Source organism: Uloborus diversus, chromosome 4 (genome assembly GCF_026930045.1).
Source record: "Uloborus diversus isolate 005 chromosome 4, Udiv.v.3.1, whole genome shotgun sequence".
Taxonomy (NCBI): domain Eukaryota; kingdom Metazoa; phylum Arthropoda; class Arachnida; order Araneae; family Uloboridae; genus Uloborus; species Uloborus diversus.
The window spans coordinates 68,431,736-68,453,791 of NC_072734.1; the positions used below are offsets into that span (position 1 = coordinate 68,431,736).

General features: G+C 34.1%; 1 protein-coding gene across 1 annotated transcript in view; it reads right to left on the reverse strand.

The window, feature by feature from the left end:
- The window catches only part of LOC129221189 (CCR4-NOT transcription complex subunit 6-like), a 155,618-nt gene that overhangs the window by 36,859 nt on the left and 96,703 nt on the right, over nucleotides 1-22,056 (reverse strand). The window contains exon 2 of the mRNA XM_054855642.1: nucleotides 6,784-6,849. Coding sequence (XP_054711617.1) covers nucleotides 6,784-6,849 — 66 coding nt within the window. The remainder of the gene's footprint in view (nucleotides 1-6,783; nucleotides 6,850-22,056) is intronic.

Below are 22,056 nucleotides of genomic sequence, written 5' to 3' on the forward strand. Positions count from 1 at the left end.
ATTTAATGTCATTTCCCCATTACTGGCAATTCTAATGTGATTCAATAATTTGCTCTCTAAATATCACCAACAGTGGCCAAATTGAAACCAGATTTAAAAAAAAAAAATAAACAAAATAATAATAAAAAAAGTCAAATTTGTCGCCAAGTTGGCGACAAAACTTGGCGACCAAAAGACTGGCGATATATCGCCAAGTGTCCGACAAATTATAACACCACTTGAGTTTTACATCGAAATTAACAATGATTCCCCCCCCCCCCCAAAGGGGCAAAAGACCCCTTTAGAATCAGACGAATGCAACCAAAAGAAGAGGTGCACAAATAGACTCCACTAAAAGCCTACGTAGCAATTTTCAACTTTCTAGGACTTACCATTCTTGAGTTATGCGACATACATCCGCATATCCGCACATACATACATACGTACGTACATACAGACGTCACGGGAAAATTCGTTGTAATTAACTCAGGAATCGTCATTTCGAGGGGGCAAAAGACCCCCTTAGAAACATCCGAATGCAACCAAAAGGGAAGGTGCACAACTAGACCCCACTAGGAGTTTATGTACCAAATTTCAACTTTCTAGGACATGCCGTTCTCGAGCTATGCGACACACATAAGCACATACGCACACACATACATACAGACGTCACGAGAAAATTTGTTGTAATTAACTCAGAAATCGTCATTACGGATATTTCGCGTGTCTATACGTTCTTAGGCGTCTTGTCGAGCCCACGTCTCGACAAGACGCCTAAGTAACCACGCCTAATCCACGTCTTGTCGAGTCGGGGGAAAAAAAAAACAAAACACACACACACACAAAAAAAAAAAAAAAAACCCTCAATATTCATTCGAGGGTGAGCAAAATGGAAATTAAGGTCGATTTTTGAGTGAAATTTTTTTCGCGAATACAATACTTCCTTTTTTGTAAAAGAAAGTAAAAAGGAGGAGGATTTAAAAAGAAAAACGTTCAAACACGTAGGCCGAAATAACAACAGGAGGTCATAATTTCTGGCCAACTAAATAATATAAACCTACAAACATAATGGTTAACCTCTCAAACAAAGTAAATTTCCCGTTTCGCTTTTTGCATCAAAAGAGAGAATCAAAATACGACTTAAACTGAAAAGTAAAAACAAAACGAAAAATCTAGAAAGCGCGCCCCTCAAAATGACGACACAGGTGCTGTTTTGAAAATTATCTTGTCCTGCGGTGTATTCATTCATCTAGTCATGTCTTACATGCTGGAAGGTAGCAAAGACAAGTTGTCTTCCCTGCCCTAATACTATGTGGGCAAAGAAGCAACTTTTACAGAATTTATTTATTTACTGAGAATTAGCATACAGCAACGTAATGTTGTATGGTCTATTTCATACCGCGTAAACATTCCCTTGACCAGTGGTTCCCAACCATCGTCAGACTTATGGAGGGGGGGGGGGGGAAGAGGGAGCATTTGGAGGGCAATGCCCCCTTGTTTTGAGAGGACTTTGTACAGTAATATTAATACAATACCCCTTTTAAAATTTTGAAGCAAAACGTCATGATTTTTTTCCCCTTTTTTGAATAATTCAGAAGTGAAAAGAAAGATGATAACAGAATGTCCCTTTTCAAATGGAAGAAAAAAGAAAAAAAAACCGTACATTAAATACAAGTAGTAAAGCTGTCACTGGTGTGCTGAAAATGTGTCTAAAACGATTATTTACAAATGAAATATCCATTAGAGTAAGTACATATAAATGAAAATATGGGTTAAATGAGCTATGCATTCAGCTGCAATACACAAAATAATCGACAATTATCTTAAGAAATTAGAAGCTAAAACAAATTTAAAAAAAATCTCTCTCCCCTCCCCCTCCCGGTTTTGTGCAGAACGATCTTTTCGTTGTGACATTTTCATTTCCCCTTTCTTTTTTTTTCAGAATGTTTATTTCCAATTAGCGTGATTTCAAAAACGATGTATTTTTGGTTGTTATAGACGAAAGATCTTGAAGAATCTTCCGGTTTCATACGTTCAAACAAAATTGGCTGATATAAAATGAATGCTACTTCACAGGATAACAAGAAGTACAGGGCTAAAATGTTTTTGTACAGCAAAATACTGTTAAATGTTACGGTTTACATCATACTCAACGAATTTATGTAACATTGAAATTAAAAATAAAACTAGAAAAATAGTTTAACCATTGCACAAAAAAAAAAAAAAAGTAAAAGCACTATAAACGAAGTGTTTAAACTTCTTCTTCTTTTTTTTTTTAAAGGGGGGGGGGGGGGGGAATAGGGATCTCAATCCTTAGCAGTTCAAAACTAAATTTCAGATTTTCCAGAATCATACATTGCATAGAAAACATTTGAATAAAAGAAAAGGTGAGGATGCCTATCACCAGCACAAAATTATCGCACAATTTCTCGTACGATAAATTTATTACTCGATGAAATGTTTTTTAGCCTACTTTCCCAGTAAAAGTCAGAAAAAGAAGAAAAAAAGCATGAAAGAAGGCTTAATGCATCTTAATAATGTCGCGAAAAAAAAAAAAAATCAAAAATAAATAAAATAATTAAATAAATATCGAAAAATTAAAAATTGGAAAGTAGGGTATTGAGATGGGGAAAAATGTCTGTCGGTCTGTCTGTCTGTCCCCCCCCTAATAACTTTTGAATGAATAGTCCGATTCGAACAAACTTTTTTTGTTCGAAAGATCTCGGCGAGGACACCTCAGTCCCATATTTCACTTTTTGATTTGAACTATTTTTTGTTCGATTTTGAACAGTTCAAAAAAACTTAACATTAGCGCCTACGAGGAAACTGAAAGTCAATGTAGATTCCGTACTTGAAGGCGGATTTATTTCAAACAAATTTTGTTGGAAATAGCTATTGACGCCAAACTCCAGACTCCGACTCTGAGAATTTAGAAGCACCTAACTCCGACTCCTGTGCCCGGCCATTAATTGAATTCCGACTCCCCGACTTCAACTCTGACTTCGTAGCTTTGTCAAAAATTGATACACGGAAGACAAATGACTGACTCCGATTCTTGGATATTCGTCTCCGACTCCTTTATCCCAAAATGAGATTGACTCCGACTCCGACTCCACAACTATGTTTTTCACTGTAAAATAATTATTGTTGATATGATTTGTTTTATTTTCACGCTAAAGTTTTAATTTAGGTATTCAGTTTTCGGCGAATTCGCAACTCCAGCGCTCGAATACGCTACCTTGCGGTGATTTACATAACTGCCGAAAAACCTAAAACATAGCGTTACATGTGTGTCTGTTGACGTAAACATAGGCAGTTTGTTATGAGTATTTATTAACGCAATCGATGTGTCTTGGATTGCTTTCAGAAATAGAAAGTGTTTTGTCCCTTAATGTTATTCTCGAGCTCTTCAAAATAATGTTAGTCTTAATTATTTCCCTCTAAAAAGTGAGTTGACTGTCGTAAATGGCTTGAAATCCTAAACATATGAAAACTCTGGATTAACAAACTTCGCATCTGCAAGTCTATTCGAAGCATTTTTTTTTTTTGGAAGAGGATAACTTTATACAAGGTAAATTTGTTTTATTGTTTTGTGTGAATTTGTAAGAATATGGTTTTTTTTTCTCTCTTAATCTTAAGCTCAAAAGAATGATAGTATGCAGTATTATCGTAGAACGGAATGAAAAAGGTTTAACCACACATGAGAATTTTCATCGCCAAAATAGTGCGATTATAGTTTAGGGTTAGAGTTTTAGTATTATGCGAGCAAAGAACACTTCTTGCTTGGCGAGATTTTGCATGTCAGTTGTAAACCATTTTTATTTTTTATCATGTGTGGATTAAAGTGGTAGAAAGATAACAGAATTTGATAAGTTTAAAGAAATAATGGAAGATCAATTAAAAAGAAAACTACCGCCATGTATCCGTGAGAATTATTGATGATGCATGACAGAATTAAATCATAATTCAGAAATATGGCTGCTTACAACTACGAACTACATTTGCATTAAGTTTTGATATTTAGTAATGCTTCTTGAATTCTCATTTCTTTTTATATGGGCCAGAATATCCACAAGACTTTGAAAATTAATTTAAAAAGAATAAAACAAAAAAGTCATTCATACAAACAAAAATTACTAGGCTTTTTAGCATTTTCTACGCTACGGCGTGCGTTTGTTTTAGTTTTTTCGTCCGCCATTAGACGGTGGCTGCAGTGCCACCTATAGTCCGTTGGAGTTGCGAATAAACTCAAAGTCATTTATGTTTCTACATAACGATATGCGCAGACGATTTTTTTTTTTTTTTTTTTGACAATGAAAAGTATTTCTTTATGTTGACATTTTATTGTTTTTATTTATTTTGGTAATTGCATTAATTCATTTAAAAAATTATTTTTGGCAACAGGGGAAAAGAAACGATTTTTTTTTTTTTTTTGATATGATGTATTTATTTTAATAAGCTTAATAATTTTAATTATTATTTTTTCGTTTTGAAAGCTGTTTAAAAGATTTTTTTTTTAAACGGAAAAGAGTATTAGCTGCTTTGTTTAAAAGGTGCTGCTTTTTTTTTTCTTTTAAATTTTTTTTTTTAGATGTGTGAGGAATATTTTATTCCTAGAAATTAGCAAAAATATGTTTGAAACAATTTGCGATTTTAGCTATTTTTTAAAACATTGATCAGGTACTAGAAAGTAGTATGGGTACACGGGAAAGTAGGGCTCGTATAGTTCTAGACGGAACTTCTTGTTTATCTGTGTGTTTTATTCTTTTCCAGATATTTTTGACAATCCAATGACCTCTTATAAGGCTTCAAATCGCACAATTTTATATCTATTTTACAAAATTTTCTAAAACCCCTGAACCCCCAAAATTCGGGATATTCTATACCACACTTAAAAGGGAACCTTGCATCATTCCTTTGATACCATTCCCCCTCTTAAGGTCAATTGTCCGGATTACAAAAGACACTACAGAAGTAGCTTTAGAGTCCCGTTAAGTTTAAATCCGGCCCTGATTATAACTAATGTCGCTCACGAACCCCCCCCCCCTCCCAGGTACTCACTCCTAAATCCGCCTGCGTTCCCAACCTGGATCCAATCGCACTCAAAGCGGCAATTTGGCTTCTCAAGGGGGAGATAAATTCTTGAGGGGCGATGAGTATTTAAGAGATAAAATAATAATAATCAAAAGTCATGTGAATATCAAAATTGAAAACACAAAAGAAACTGATTGTTAAGAGTTCAGACAAGGCAAAAAAAGTTAAAAAATCAACAAATAAAGTTCAGAAGCTTATTCCTCACTGTGGTTGAATCATCGCCAAGTCTGAATTTTCAAAATTTAAATTTTTTTTTTTAAATTAAAAAATGTCAGTGTCAATAAATTCTTACACATTCCAAACAAGAAAAGAAAACAAATTCATAAAAAAATATACTTATGTTTTTGAAAAGTACGTCAATGATCTCAGTTAAATACTTCCGTTCAAACCAGCCATCAGTTCCTGCTTTGCCAAAATAAAAAAATAAATAAATAAATCCCCCCCCCCAAATACTTCTATTTATATGTATAAATTTATTTCCAATTAAAGAATTATGCATTAATATTTTCAATAATATCGATGTTCACAAGCGCCAACTTATCCTTCTTTTCAAAGAAAGGAGGGTGTCAAATAATCTTTAGAGGTCGTCGATGGGCTCACAAAGTTTGAGAACCACTGTCCTACTATATGAACCAAAATCAGGTCCAGCTCATGGTACTAGTGTTAGGTCTTTTTCCAAACAACAGTGGTATTTGAACTCGTAATTATTACTAAGTAAAACATTGAAATCAGTGGCGTATGCAGGAATTTCTCAAAAATAAAAAAAGGAGGGGGGGGGGGTCACATTTTCTCTAACATATATAAATCCGTTCCCCCCCCCTCCCCTCTGCTCCTCGAAGTAAACTTAGTCTAAAGTTGTGGTTAATGCAATACGAGCGCTGTGTGTGTGTGTGGGCGATTTTTTAGTGAAACAAATACAATTAATTGCCTCCTTTTACGTTTGATTTCAATTTTCAAGTCATCAAATAAACCTGTTGTGAGTTAAAGAAATAAAAAATAACATTAATATATCTTTTGCTAAAAAAACAAGTTTAATTACAAATTTAGATTTTTTAATATTATCCTAGTTTTAAGTGCAGGTTTGAGTAGAAATACGGGGTCAGGGGCATATTTTCTGAATTATAGTTGCAAAAAAAAAAAAAAAAAAAAAAAAAATTGCGTATATTTCGGGAAGGAATTGGTTCAAGGAAGGCAATTTTGTGATGATGTAGCTTAAAAAGGCACTTTTAGACAATCTTTCGTTTAGGGACTTTCCACCGGAAACTTTTCGAAACTGAAGTCGAAAGGAATAACTCCTGGCAATTTTTCTAAACTGCAGCGTTAAAAACAGACTTTAATTGATGTAAGGAACAGAGGAAGTTCGATGTCTTCCCCCTGGAAATTTTTCGAAACTGAAATCTCCTAAACACGATTGTATTGATCATCTTCGTGGTTATATGGGGTTCAAAGAAATAACCCCGAGATGAAATAACACCATAAAAGCATGAGTCAGGCAGTTAAAAAAATAGAGAAATTGTGGGTCAGAGTTACCCAAAATGACTGCATCGATGTGTAAAAATGATTCAACTGCAACCGGATCGTTCTGTTATAGTTACTTAATCAACTACTGGTTTTTTTACTAACCAGCAAGTCCCCATTCGATGAGATGGGAATTATACATCGTTCGTTACTCTTTTAAAACAAAATGGAGAAATAAGTGAAAAGACTTACAAGAATTTGGAGAGTCTTGTTCAGCCATACATATCCACGGCCTTTGTGGGGGATGGGTTGAGGCTACTGTAAAGAAGAAAAGAAAAGCATGAAACAAAAGTACAAACATCTTGGTTAAGCACAGAATAAAACAAAATTAGTCACACTTAAAAAAGTTACTTTTAACGTTTCCTTTCACGACAATTTATGCAACAATAAAAAGCATATTCAGTACCAAAATCAAGTTACAACAGTTTGTTAATCACGCAAATTACCACCAACCTTTTGTAAGCAAACTATTAGAGCTCAAGAAAGCAGACTTAACTTTCTTTCATTTTTTGAAGACTTACTGAATTGTTCTCTTAGCATTTACATCGGAACCAACTAAACTTGCACAAGACACCTTGCATGTCTCAGAATGAGTAAAACGCAAAAAATTAGTGAAGGAAAAGTTGGAAGATTGTTTTGAAAGGAAGAACAATTTTCAACGAAACACAATAAAACTTGGAGATGGTCGACCCATTGTTAAGAAAATGATTCAGTTATGAGACAAATTATGAAATATGTCGAGAGCCGTAACTGAAAGGAATCGTCCCAAAACAGTTTCAGTCTAGACCAGCGTTTCTTAATTTGTTTCATAGTTGAACCTTTTTGTTTGTCGACTTTTTCCGTGGAACCCTTGTGCTTTCCTCAACATTATAGCTTGCATGCAACATTCCAGGAATGGTTTATTTTCAATAACAAGGCGTTTCGTTTGTTTTAAAAAGTATCTTTCGACTAAAAGAAATAATTAAAAAATCAAAAAAAATTTCTTCAAACATCTGCAACTCGTCTTAAACTAAGTTTTAATTTTAATGATATGAGTGGTATCAGTTTTTATTATGACAGATACATCCTCAATCTCAGTCTTTAAGGATGAAAGACGCATTCTCAGATCAGGTAGAGCCCTAAGTCTGTGGTGATATTTCGTTTTTGTCGACAAATAAGTTGAGAATATAAATTTCGTTGCAAATAGTAAAAGTGTCAACGAGGTATTTCGTGACGATTGAGAACATAAGTTGCGCCAGACTTGAACTTAACGGCACCCTTTTAAATTTCTGTTGCAAGGAAGGATCAAGTGAAATTTCAATAAAAGAGTGATATTCTAGAATTGACATAATTGAAGTTCATACAACATACATGGTCAATAAATGGTTTTATAATCCACTATTGATATTTTCTCAGCTGTTCATTCGAAAAATACTCATTAACACTTCACTCAAACCTTATTTTTTAAGTGGTTAATTTGAACGTTTTTAGAAAAAATTTAAGTTTCGCGGAACCATTGCGTAATATCCACGGAACCCTGGGGCTGCACAAAACACAATTTAAGAAACGCTGGGGGTTAATAAAAATGGCTTTGACAAAAAAAAAAAAAAAAAAAAAAACCAAAGGGCGCATGACAAGAAATTAAAATTAAGTTCACTATTCAGTCAAATCTCATTTAGCGAAGTCCTTTACTGCGAAAATCTTGTTGAGGGAAATACGTTGGGAATCCCTATATCAAATTACACAAAAAGAATTTCAAATATCATAATATTGGTCATTCCGAAATTTCGTTACAGCGAAGCGATTTGCTGGCCCCTTGCACTTCGTTTAAAACGGGGTTCGAGTGTGCAAAGGATCAGCATTTTTAGCCTCTATCATTTGTATTAAGAGCATTGAATTTGTGTCACTAACTAGCTTATGAAATACACATTCTTTTTAAAAGAATACAAATGTACAGGTAATTGATGTATTGATACACAAAATTAAAAGCATTGCATTTGGCGTGCATTATATAACACTTAATTCCGTCACGAGTTGGAAAACGTTTTACTTTCGCTTGCCGAACCAAAAGAGTAAAACTTCCACACAAAACAGAGAGGGCTCCAGACAGTTAAAAAAGGTAAAGTGAACCTAGTAATAATTGCATAAACACCTCATAATAACTATAAAAAGTGAAACACAATCAACTTGCTAAAAGTTACAATTATCACGATACATAAAAAAAGCTATTTTGGAACACAAAAGCAGTATAAAGAACTCTTAAAGGAAGTTCTACAAGGAACCTTTCACTCAATAAAATCCTATGCTCTTTCAAACATTGAATACCTGATGTACTAAATTGACCATTTTCCAATCTCGTATAAGCATATGCATGTCTGTACAATTAGTACGTCAAACCCGCAAACATAATGATAGCTCAATAAACCATACACTTCAAATTTGAAGGTCTTCAAGGAGATATGAAAATCAGCAAGGCCTGTTATTATGGCGGGAAGCTTTCATTTCCATATGTATTACCGACTTGCATACGTTAGTCACGAAAAGTAAAACTAATGATGGGAGCACGCACCGGACAGTTTTTGTTGGCTTTGACTTAAAGCTGCTGCAGCACTTAAATAAAGGCATCAAAGTTTTCGGAATGCATTTCAAAGATTATATTTAAGTCAAACACGGAACGACGGCAAACAGGTCTGTCATTTCGGATATGAGCGGGGGCATCAATTGCTTCCATGGCATAAGAAGACTCGGGTATTTATAGATATGGTATGCATTTTCTTATTTTTTATGCAGTGAACAATGCCGAATGAAAAAGATTTCGGGATTAACCAGTGGCGGATTTACCATATCGCAATTGCGAGGGGGCACCACGACATGGAGTCCCCGAAGGTGAATCCAAAAAGGCTCATGAAAAATATTTTACTTAATTATGTTCATAAATCATATTTAAAGACAATTATGTCATAATGTCATATTCTAAGGGGCCCCCAAAAATGCATTGCCCCCAAACTTGTAATTTCACCATCGGGATTAACCCAGCAACATTTTTTTTTTTCGACTGGGAAAACTATTTTTCCCTTTCCCCCTTTGTCACAAATTGTAACACTTCACCTTACACCGGCCCCTCTATAACACATCATGCTATTATGCATTAGCACATTTCTATAAAAAAGTACGACGTCACACTACTTGTTACCCCCCTCCCTCCTCCTTGTCACAAACTGCCACCCAATCAAAGCATGTCATTATTTGTGAACGATGGTAATGTATAAAAATTTAGACTTGTTATGACCCCCTCCCTCCCCAGAAGAAGTTATGATTGAACAAAAAGTAGTATTGATAGTAGTATACATCGTTTGCTATCCGCCTTCAGGAAAACTTAGGAATGACAGGCCTGTTGCCGAATGCAGAGTACGTGCAGACGAGATCATGATTTTTTAAATTGTGAAACTTTAAATTATTAAAGAAAAAGAAAGTAGATGCAAAAAATGAAATTTTAACATGAGTACTGTATCAACAAAAATGAAACAAAATCATAAAAACACCTAAAGGCAAAGTTTTTTTACGGGCTTTCAGAAACACGATGTAAGTATAATTTTCTTAAGTTATTGGCCGATAAAAGAAAAGAAAAAAAAGAGGGGCAACTAAAGAGATGCTCCCCAGTCATAAGAGATGTGTTACAAAGGATACAAAGAGGTGAATCGGCCAGATTGATGTTATGCAAATGGGCCTACATATAGTTATGTCCAGTAATCATTCTAAAACAGGCGACTCCCTCAGCTCTAGGAAGGATGGTTGTTTTCAATATAAACACTTAACCTTATAAAAATTCGCTTTTGATAGATTTTTTTATAAGCCCGAAAAATGCGTAAATTAGATGACAGAATGAAATTATTATATTTTTAGTTAAATTAGAGAAACACTCATAAATAGAACACTTATTTAGAGTTATTTATAAAGGAAAAAAAGAGATCAAAATAAAGCTTGGATTTTTTTTTAAATACAATAATAGCAAAACGAACAACGAAGTCTAAAGAAATAAGACAGACCTCCAAATATTAAAAAACTTCTTCAAATCATGCTCTCAAAAGAGGCGATTTCAGCTCATTCTTCAGGTAATTGAATAAGGTAATAAACACCATGTCGGCAAGCCACTCAACGAGGTAAAATGTGACATGAAAATCAGGTTTCAATCTATTTTTTATTTAATCTAATTAAAAAAGAAAAATGAACAACGAAGTTTCTATGAGGACGAGAATTTCACAAGTAAATACATATTTGAACAAAGAAAAAAACGAGCTGATGTGTGCATCACATGACTTCCTTTTACACCAATTTAATGCTATTTCCCTATTATTGCAATTTTAATGGGATTCTCTCTCTAACTCTTTAAATATCACTAGCAATGGCCACATTGAAAGCAGATTTAAAAAAAAAAAAAAAAAAAAAAAATCGCCAAATTTTTCGCCAAGTTGGCGACAAAACTTGGCAACCAAAAGACTGGCGATATATCGCCAAGTGACCGCCAAATTATAACACCACTTGAGTTTGCATCGAAATTAACAATGATTTCCCCCCAAAAAGGTGCAAAAGACCCCTTTAGAAACACCCGAATGCAACCAAAATAGGAGGTGCACAACTAGACCCCACTACGAGTCTATGTACCAAATTTCAACTTTCTAGGACATACCATTTTTGAGTTATGCGAGATACATACGCACATACGCACATACGCACATACACACATACGCACATACATACAGACGTCACGAGAAAAGTCGTTGTAATTACCTCGGTGATGGTCAAAATGGATATTTCGCGTGTCTATACATTCTTAGGCACTTTTCCGCATGTGGTCGAATCGAAAAAAAAACTCAACATTCATTTGGGGGTGAGCAAAATGGAAATTAAGGGCGATTTTTGAGTGAAAATTTTTTCGCGAATACAATACTTCCTTTTTTGTAAAAGGAAGTAAAAAGGAACTTTGCTGTGAAAAGACAGGCGATTTCAACTCATTCTTAACTTAGATATAAGGTAACAAACATCACGGCGATAGGCCACTTAACAAGACAAAAAGTCACTGACACTGAAGTAAATAAAGAAAAAAAAAGGATTGGAAAAGTAAATAAAAGTCGCTTTACATCAAGGAAATACATCGCCCATCGTTCACCTAAAAGTAGGTTGATGTATTTTCGAAAGAAAGAATGGAGAATAGAGCGCGGTCCACGCTCCGCCACACACAAAAACCACTATTTTTTGGTTGTCGAAGTACAGACTTACACAAAATAACAAGCCTTCGGTGCATCAAAGGTCTGCGGTTGTTTTCTTTTTGCAACCTTGGAAGAAACATGGCTTATTTTATCTTATTTTTTATAAATAAAGGTAATGTCACTTTAGCATGCGGTTTATATGCTCCTTGTAACATCTGTTCAGCGGTTGATGTTCGCGTCACGGACTGATTGGCAATTGTGTTGTACGTATGTGAGCGTTTGCAACATCTTTTTGTCCGGCATTATGCACGTATATTATTTCCATAAGTCAGCAGCGATAAAACTCATCGTTAGTTAGAATTTTAAATTTTATCAGAATAAATGTTTACGAAAAAGTGTTTACAGTAAGCAGAATTAAATTCGATACAATCATAAAATTCCGGCACATTTCTATTGTTACGAAAAGTAGAAGAGATATGCAATGAAAGGAGGAAAATAAAAGGAGGGACAAGATATGGTGTGTGTGTGTGTGTGGTGGTGGTGCAGCAGAACTGATAAGATAGTTTTAAATTATAAATCTAGTAATTTAGCTCCAAATTTAGATGATACTGCTTATTACACGCGAAAACCAGTATCGCATTTTACTATGTCTTCTTAAGACTATGTTTAAGATAACTGAAATGAATTCCAGTTTTAACAGATTCTTTGAAATTGTGTGTTACTCTCAGTTTTGTTCTCAAAAAGACAGGTAGATAATAATTGCAGTTTTTATTTATTTTTTTTTTAAATTTGTATTTTGCTGTAGATTTCTTAACCCTTAACTGGTGAGGTCTTACACCCAAGAAGAATTGAACTTTTGCAGTCAAACGTTTTGTAATGCTTACATATAAGGTTTTACATGCAGATTTATGCCACTAACGGTACTGTTTCAGTTACATTTAAACAAATAAATAATACAAAAACCATCGGAAATTTTCCGAACTTAAATTTGCTAAAGTGTATGCAGTGCGCAAGAAATATAATGTTGGAGTTGCACGCACTTCACCTCACCACTACATAGCCAGTTGAGGGTGCTAGAAAGAACGTCTTCAAGACGACTTCAATCGTAGAGGGGAAATACTCGGGTTAAATACTTAATCTCAACCCTATGACTTTAATACATTTTCTTTCTTCAACTTTTAATGTTATAGTTAGATTTACAAATGCGTTTTTTGTTTCACTTAAGGTGCACTCTTAAATTTTTCAGTGTAGGACCTTCAATTTTGCATCACAGTATATTGCAAGACTATGGTTCACTTAACTGCAAGCAGGAAAAAATGAATGCAAGAAATTAAAAATAACGCACATCAAATGTCGAAATGAAAAACAGGACGCATCTCTTAGTAAATGGAAAATATTTTCACAGAAAAACAGCACCAAAACGACGGTTTAATCACCAGCGCATCTCTGTCTCTCATCCTCACTCTTTGCTACTTAATTTTAACTGCTAAATTTTGGTTCTTAAAAAATAATAAATTACAAGCCTCATTTTGACTTATTCTTGGCAAAATTTTAATATTTCTGCAAGTTAATACGTTTTAGCAAATATTCGCATTTTTCAAAACTCCCTTTCGACTCAATTTCTCTTTCATCGATATCTGTCTTCAGCAATAATCAAAACAAGCTATTAAAACCAAACTACATACCGAAAAATTCCACCAAAACGCGTCCAACCTCTCACAAACACCATTAAATTTATTGTAGTGTTTTTAATTGTACCTGCCTGCTAAGTTTAGAAAGACACTTTACTGCAGCTATAAAAGTCTTTTAATCTTACACATAAAAAAACAATTAGTTATTAAAGAACAAAGATTTAATTGGAAATATCAGAAGGTTAGGCACAGCGGCACAAAACAATGGCTTTGCATGAATCATTCTTTTCCCTTGTCTGCCATTGTTGCATCTAGGCCGCAAAAAGAGTTTTATTGGAGCGCAATCATGTACATCGTCGTTTAGCCTTGTAAGTATAAGCATCAAAAAGCAGTATACCAATTCAAGCAAGGACATGGAAATGCTTGAATGGAACGATGAGTATTGTAGAATGCATTTCACAGAGCAAGAGGGTGCCGTTCCGATTTCAAATTTTTTTTTATACATTTCTAGCATGGAACTATTTTGAATTTTGGTTAATGTGTTGGTTAGTAGGATTGGGATTGACGCAGCAGGAGAACTTGACTCTATTTTTCTCCACATTTTTAGAGAATTCATTAAAACAAAAGATTAAAAGAAAGAGATAAAAGAGGTTTACTGAGGAACACAAATCGAAGTTAAGAAATATATATTCCGCCTCATTATAACCTTCTTCTGTTGAAATTGCACCTTCATCGCTTCAAAAACATTATAACTTCAAATATATAAACGTTGAAATCAAATTTAAAAATTATACAATTTCACGATTATAACACTTTTTTTACTTTTAACTAGGTTTCCTCGTACCTACCACTATTTGTGGTTTAAACTGTTGAATGGGACCCTGAAGACAGCTCTAATGTTTGATCCAGACCAGAAACCGAGCAATTCCTGGTCCAGCACCTCCAGAAGTATCGTTTCACCTAGGGGACTTTGTGACCACGAGCATATTTGACGTCCCCACACTTTTTTAACTGAACACCATAAAGTAATAAAAAGATAATGGGAAAAATATGCCGTTAACATTTCCCAACATAGCGTAAAACTAAAGAATTGGAGTGAGCCAACGCACCAAATATTTTTACGAATGTCTTGGAGAAAACATCTTGATGCGAAAAACTGCCTTGATATTGATTCTGATTTGAAATGAAAAAGAGAATAAAGATTCCAGTTGGAAAACCCAAGCGAACGAAAAAGAGAGGAGCTAACTAGACGCTGCACTAATCTTGTACTAAATTCCAACTTTTTACGGTAAACCCCTTCTGAGTTAAAAGAGATAAATACGTACATACATAACAAAACCCACGACATTACTCGTTAAAATGAACTTGGGGATGGCAATGATAAGTTTTTCGGTTGACGTATAGACATGACAAAAAAAAAAAAAAAAAAGTAGAAGAAGAAGAAAAAAAAAACTTGTCTAAGTTCCTTCAGACTTGATTGAAATGGGAATTTAGGTGGAAAATTTGGTGGAAAAGATGAGGGAGTCTGGTAGGCGATTTCCAATAGAATCTGGATAATTTCAAAGTACATACAAAACTATCTGAATAATATTGGGAGAGTTTCCTAAAATTCTTCTTACACTTTTAAAATTACGACACTTACGAATATTTCGACAAAAAAATATTATTTTCGCGTAACTTAAATAAAATATGAAAATTACTGTAAAAATTTCAAATAAATAAATAAATGAAAGTAATAATAAATAAATAAAAAATAAAAAGCATTTTACGGAATGCTAATCCAAAACTATTACTCTCAAGAACTTTAAGGTTTCGTATAAATCCTTAAGAGCCAGTTTTTTTAAGAGTCAGGCAGGTCAGATAATGTTTGACCATCGATTACATGGAAAGGCTAATATCCGGTTTATAGTCGGAAATGGACGTATCTCTCAGTTTATAGGGGTGTTAGTCGGTTTGTTTTAGATGTGCACTTTTTCCTCTGTTATTTATTCTTAGTTTTGTAAAAATGAAAATTTACTCACAGCAACATTTTTAAAATCTACAGTATATTCGATCTATATTTTCACAGCAAAAATTAATTGATTTTTTTTTTATTCACAACAAAGTTTTGAGCTTACCATTTTGCTTTTACATTCCTGAACGAAATGAAAATATTTTATTTTCTTTTTGTTGTTCCCATGGCAACTATTTTTGATTCTCCTTATTTTATTTTTGCGAATGCAATAAATGAATAAGGCGCTGGTGACATTATAAAACGCGTGCATTAAAAAAAAAATCCCATCGTTATTTTCCCTTCTCCCCTACTAGATGCATTTAGATGGAATCGTCTTTACTTGGCACATTGTCAAATTACATACAACGTGTGGTCAATTTCGCTAAAAATCTTACAGAGGTTTCTTCGAATGATTTTAAAAGATGCATATTTTTTCTTTTCTTCCAAAATTTTTTTTGTGACCTACAAAAATTCCGAACGTTGGTCCCGACTTAGGGATTTTCTCAAATCGACATTTTTTAATTCCATTATCTCTGCGCATTGAACATCAGCAAAAGTTATCTTTGTGATTAAACATGATATTTAGTGCCTTAAATGAAATATATCGTAAATGTTATGGCTGACCTTCAGTGGACCCTAGCAGGGGTGGCAAAAATGTGCCGAAGAAAGTGAAAATGTGTAATGTGTTATGTTTGAGGTCTCCTGGTTCCATGCCCTGAGGCTCCACCATGATTTTTGCACGTAATTTGTGTAATAATATATATAAATTATTCAATACCCTCATTAGCCAGTCTTTTGGTCGCGTTTTTCCCGCCAACTTGGCGATTTTTTTTAAAAATCTGATTTCAATTTGTCTACTATTGGTGATATTTAGAGAGTAAACTATTGAATCACATTAACATCGCTACTAATGGGAAAATGACATTAAATTGGAGTAAAAGGAAGTCATGTGATGCACACATCAGCTCGTTTTTTAAAGAGCATCCGGAAGTCCCTGAGGGAAAGTTTAAACTTGGATACGTTGATTGAACTGAAAACTGAGTAATTCATTTTACTGTTTTGAAGTACGTATTGTGTTCTTGAAAAGAATTTGCCCATAGTTCTGTCACTTGTTTGTGAAAATATACATACTCTAGTTTGAAAATGAAAGTATCCAGTTCTATACTGACCCTCAGTGCACTGAGATAAAGGCTTGTGAAAAATGCACTTTTTAGCATTTTTTGATAGAAAAACTGCCAATTTGTGCCAGGGCAGAGGGTGAGTCATGCAACTAATGAGGGTATTGAATAATCTGTATACATAAAATAGCTTGTCCTGACTGACAATCAACGCACAGCCAAAAATACTGAGGTTAGAAACCTGAAATTTGGAACATACGTTAATTTCATAACGTACGCGCGTGCTAAGAAAGGATATTTGGAAATTTCAATTTTAAGGGGGTGCAACTGGATGGGAACGTTCCGCACTCATATGCAAAATTTTCAAAAACGGGCTCGAGTTCAGGGTAGAACTAGGTATTAAAAAATTCGAAGTTTTACGAGGGTTACGAATATTCTAGCCTCATCCACGTAGGATGTTAATTAAACGGAGATATTAATTAAAAACTTAATTTTACGTCCACTTGAACATACGTCTACGCCAAGAAATGGTCCGATTTTTTCGGTTTTTGTACCGTTGGAAAGCCCATAAAAAATAATCATTTCAAAAATATCTGTAAGGACGAGAGCTGCGGACATCAAAAATGACTACAAAAAAGTTATAAGCATTTAAAGTAAAAATTAATTTATTTCAAAAAGAAATTTCTTCCTCCATTTTTTGCGCGAGGTTAATTTCAGCTTGAAGAAAAGCTGAATGATGTTATTTGTAGCCGTTTCTTGCTTGAGTATGAAGCAGTAAAATTTCTTGCAATTGGTTTTTAACGGATTGGGGCTTTGCGCGCAGCAGGGCATTTAAAATACATTCCTTTTTGATTAGGTTTTCACAAATCGATGTTTTCATGTACGATTTTAATGGATGCGTTGTCTTTAAAAAAAATCTGATTCTTATTGGTTTTGTTAACGTTATTTTTAAAGGTGAATGATATGTTTTGTTTAAATGGCGATATTGAAGAATATTTCTCTTATGACTCTCTTTGAAAACTGTTACCTTTATTATATCGCATACATGTTTTTTTTTTCTTTATAGGTACTTTACGGCACATTATTAATCCTGGCAATTGTTTTTGTTTAGCTTATTGTTAGCACATTTGACTATACTACCTACGTAAAAACTACTTATTTGGCGAAACCATAAGTTATTTTGTCACTGTACTTTTTTTTTGAACAAAAAACAAGACTTGAAACAAAACTAATAAAATGAAAAGTAATTTTCCAAATAATTAAACCAAGCCATTTAAAGTAAAAAAATCAGCAAAATGAAAAATCCCAGTAATTCACCGAATAGACTTTAAATGATCCATTAACATGTAAAATTATTTGCTCCAGTCATAAATAAATGCGAATCAGAAAAGACGGAGCAAACATGACGACAATGTAAGCATATTTTTTTCATTTTCTTACATTTTACGGGGTAGGGGATACAGGCTTTCCTTTTCGTCCTAGATGTACTGTGTTTTTTAATTATGTTGTTTTTCTGCTGGGTAATTTTTGTTTAAACATTTTTGGTAAAAAATATTGGATGGCCAATTGGTCAGAGTTCGCTTCGCTTGCTAAATGGGTGAGTCACTGCAGCGTGATCGCTTCGCGAGTTTGGCGATAAACAATCGAGTTGCGGGATTATTTTACTATTTAAAAGTTACTGTAAATGTAATTTTGATGTATTTTTTGTTTATTTGGCGAAATATTTAAATTGCAAATAATTGTTTTTAGATATTTAAAGGGTGCTTATGCATTTTAGTAAAAGAAATTGATTATATTACATCAGAGGGGAGAGGGAGTTCAAGGCACTTTTTTTTCCTTTGATCGGATTGCTAATCGATCGGAGTTCGCAACACTCGCTAATCGGCTGGGTTACGGCAAACGGGGTCACTTGGCGATAAACAGTAGATTTGAGATTTTTTTCACTTTTGAAAGCTGTTGTTAATGCAATTTGACGCCTTTTTTGTTTATTTGGCGAAACATTTTTAATTGCCAAAAAACATCCGTTGCACTCGTAAAAGGGCTGGGTTCCGGTAGTGTGGTCGCTTGGCAAGTTAGGCAATAACAATAGTTGGATCATTATTTTGAGTTTGAAATGTAATTCAATGTTTTGACGAATAGCTTTAAATTCCACAGAGACTTTAAAAGGTTTTTTTGAAAAATGATTATTTCACATCCGGGGGGGGGGGATTTTTGTTATTCAACGGATTTCTTTTAAATTCTTAGCACGGGCATCGCCGTACGGGTACTGCTAGTTTATACATATTATTACACAAATGACGTACAAAAACCACGGTGGAGCCTCAGCGCATGGAACCAGAAGGCCTCAAACATGACACATTTTCACTTTCTTCGGCACAGTTAAGCCACCCCTGCCTGGGTCTATTAAAGGTCAGCCACAAAATTTACGATATATTTCAATTTACGTGCTAAAGGTCATATTGTCAACACAAGAATTTTTTGGCTGGTGCCCAATACAAAGAAATAATCAAATTAAAAAAAAACTCTGATTTGGAAAAACCTCTACGTTGGGCTCCTCTTCACGAATTTTCACAGGTAACCAAAAATTTTTTTGGAGGAAAAGAAAAAATACGCGTCTTCTAAAATCTTTAAAAGAAACCACCATAAAAATTTGAACAAAATCAAAAATGGTGTCTGTTTTTCCGAACATCCCATTTCTGTCTGGTTCTTACAAAAACTGGCTCTTACGAGCTAAAAAAAAATCTTTTTGTGTTGAAAACTAAAAGATAATACAACGTTAAAATGCACAATTAAGTAATATTGCTAATTTTAGCAATTTACCGTCGCATTTCAGCTTTTACCTCTACAGTTAGTCCAGTTCATATGAGCACAGGGTCCCCTTTTCGGAAAATATCGAAACAATTGCCTTCATTTTCCACTACATCTGTCGTCACTGACATTGATTGATTTGTTCTAAATTTGCCGAAACCAACAAAGTTACTTCGAAATCGTAAACGGAATGGAAGAGCCATAGATAAACCAGTTTTAACTAGTACACCCGTGACATGTTTCTAGTTTCTATGCACAAACTATCTTTCCAATTTATTTAGAGTTTTTTAAAGTTAAATTACAAATCAGAAAAACCCTGTTTGACACTGGAAAAGCAACAACGGATTCTACGCATACTTTTTCTGTTTCTTTTGAATTTTATTGAAATTAAATTACATATTAGAAAAACCTTACTTCAGGTAAAAGATGGATTGTTTCAGCAGACCGGTTATTAAATCGAACGCATGAAAAATTATCCATTCAACACAAAAGGTTTTGTTCATCGTCAGAATAATCTAATAACCTTCGTCAGTACTATGTGCCACTAGTTGCTTTACCCTCCATCCACCCTGTCAGTTTTTCCAAGGTTCCCTCGAATGTTCTGCATCAAAGTATCTTCACTAGCGGTCTGTTCTCGTCAAGCAATGTACAAACGCCATTGACAAGATAATGACAATGGCAGTGAAATAATAAGTCTTTTATTACAGCTGTCATTCTAAAGAGAGACTAGGATTTGTTTAATATAAGCAGAGGGGGGAGTAAAAATAAAAAAAAGAATAAATGACATACAGGAAGGGTGATACGTGTGTTTCGAACTTCCTGTATTTGTTTCAGCTTTATATTCATTACGAAATATGATCTTTTTCACTAACTACGATAAAAATAATATTAATTTATTCCAGACAACGATTATTAACGTCACGTCGCAAGCCAAATTTTGTCAAATGCAACTTGAAATTTTAATACAGCAGAACTCCAAATATCCGAATCAATTGGGAGCGGACCGCATTCGGAAAATCAAAAATTCGGATAGTTGGATTTTTATTAAATTTTTTTTTTAACTAATTAGTGTATTTATATTGAAAATCACAGAAAAGAAACACTGTCGAGAGTAACAGCTTTTAATGAATAAAATGAGAAGAAAACACTTTCACATGTTAAGCGTACTGCAAGTGCTGTACATTAATACAATATGCATGCACCATACTTTGGATGAAAGTCATTGCTAGCTGAATATCTCGGGCAAAGTAAACTGTTTAACTAGCTTCAAGGAGTGAATAGCGCGAAGACAAAACCTTCTTTTTTTGCGATTAAAATAAATCCTTTAATGAAAACAAATCGAATGAAAAGTAAAATACTGTAAAAGACAACGAGAACGAAATGCCAATGAACAACTCATTTCCATGTCTTCTGAGTGAAGAAAAATTAACATAAAATGAAATGCTACCAGTGAGAAAGAAATATCTAAAACTGGAATATTTTCATCCTTTTAAAGAGAAGCATACCAGACGAAGAATGAAATATTGCCGAAGACAATGAGAAACAAATATGCATAACCTGTTATTTGCATTGTTGAAGAATGAGATGATAAATGAGTATCGAATAAAACCTGACACAAAGTTTGCTGAATAACATTTTAAACAATTTAAAAAAATCCCTCTAAATAAATTTCACTGTCTGCAATCATCAGATCAGCATCAAATCAAATGTCATACTTGTACTTCCAATTGTCAAACACCATTTAAGAGTTACGCTTGCTGAACCGAAAATGCACAACATTCCGCCCTTGAGGGCTCGAATGCTCACCATCCAGTTCGCGAATGAGAAAAAAAAAGAACGAGTTTGCAACCTCTTCCTCTCTGGACAGACTGCATGTCTGCTGGATTTTAAATTGATGACTGAAACATGTGAAGGTTAGGAACATAAAAAGAAAAAAAGCAAAATTGCATAATGAGACCCGGCAACCCCTGATCCTCGCAAAAATGTGAATGACCAGTTGCATGATGGGAAGGCGAAAAGCTCGTGTCCAGTAATCGTCAATTTTGTGGACTCATTAGGGGGGAGTAGATATAATTATGGCTGTCAACTTTGCAGCTGGGATCCCATTTTTTTTTTGACTGATAAGCGCAACGAAAAAAGAAGAATATTGCCGATTTTGATAAATTTTTAATTTTATCAGAGTGAGGTTATGCTTTCATTTATGAAGATGAAGGAGATGTTATCGGCGGAGACATAATTTATACAGTAAGGAATATTTTATAGAGCGATGAACTGCAAAGGACTAAAATCCGTAAAAAAAAAAGTTCTTTCTTGTTTTGTTGTGTCAAGATGTGTGCCTTTTATACAGTTAAACTCTCTTCATACAACCACGCTTAAGACGAAATCAAGGCTAAAGCGAACATTTTTTTAGTGAAGTTTAGTTTGCTATTTAATTACGCTATAAATTTCACGCATAACATGTGCATTGAAATGCAATGAAATTATTTAACATTTTACGTGGTTGTAGGAAGCTCAATAGTTATGGCCAGAAAGTGTCGATATGGCACTAGGCATTTTTCGCCGAGATTATGTGAATGGTGAAATTTCATAGACCTAAAAATAACTAAAATATATAGATTTTTTTCCGAAAAATGTTAAATTTTAAGAAGTAAGTAAAATTTTCCTCAATGCATTTAGACTACAAGATGTAGTATTTTTTTCAATTTTACTTATTCATGGCTGTTACGAAG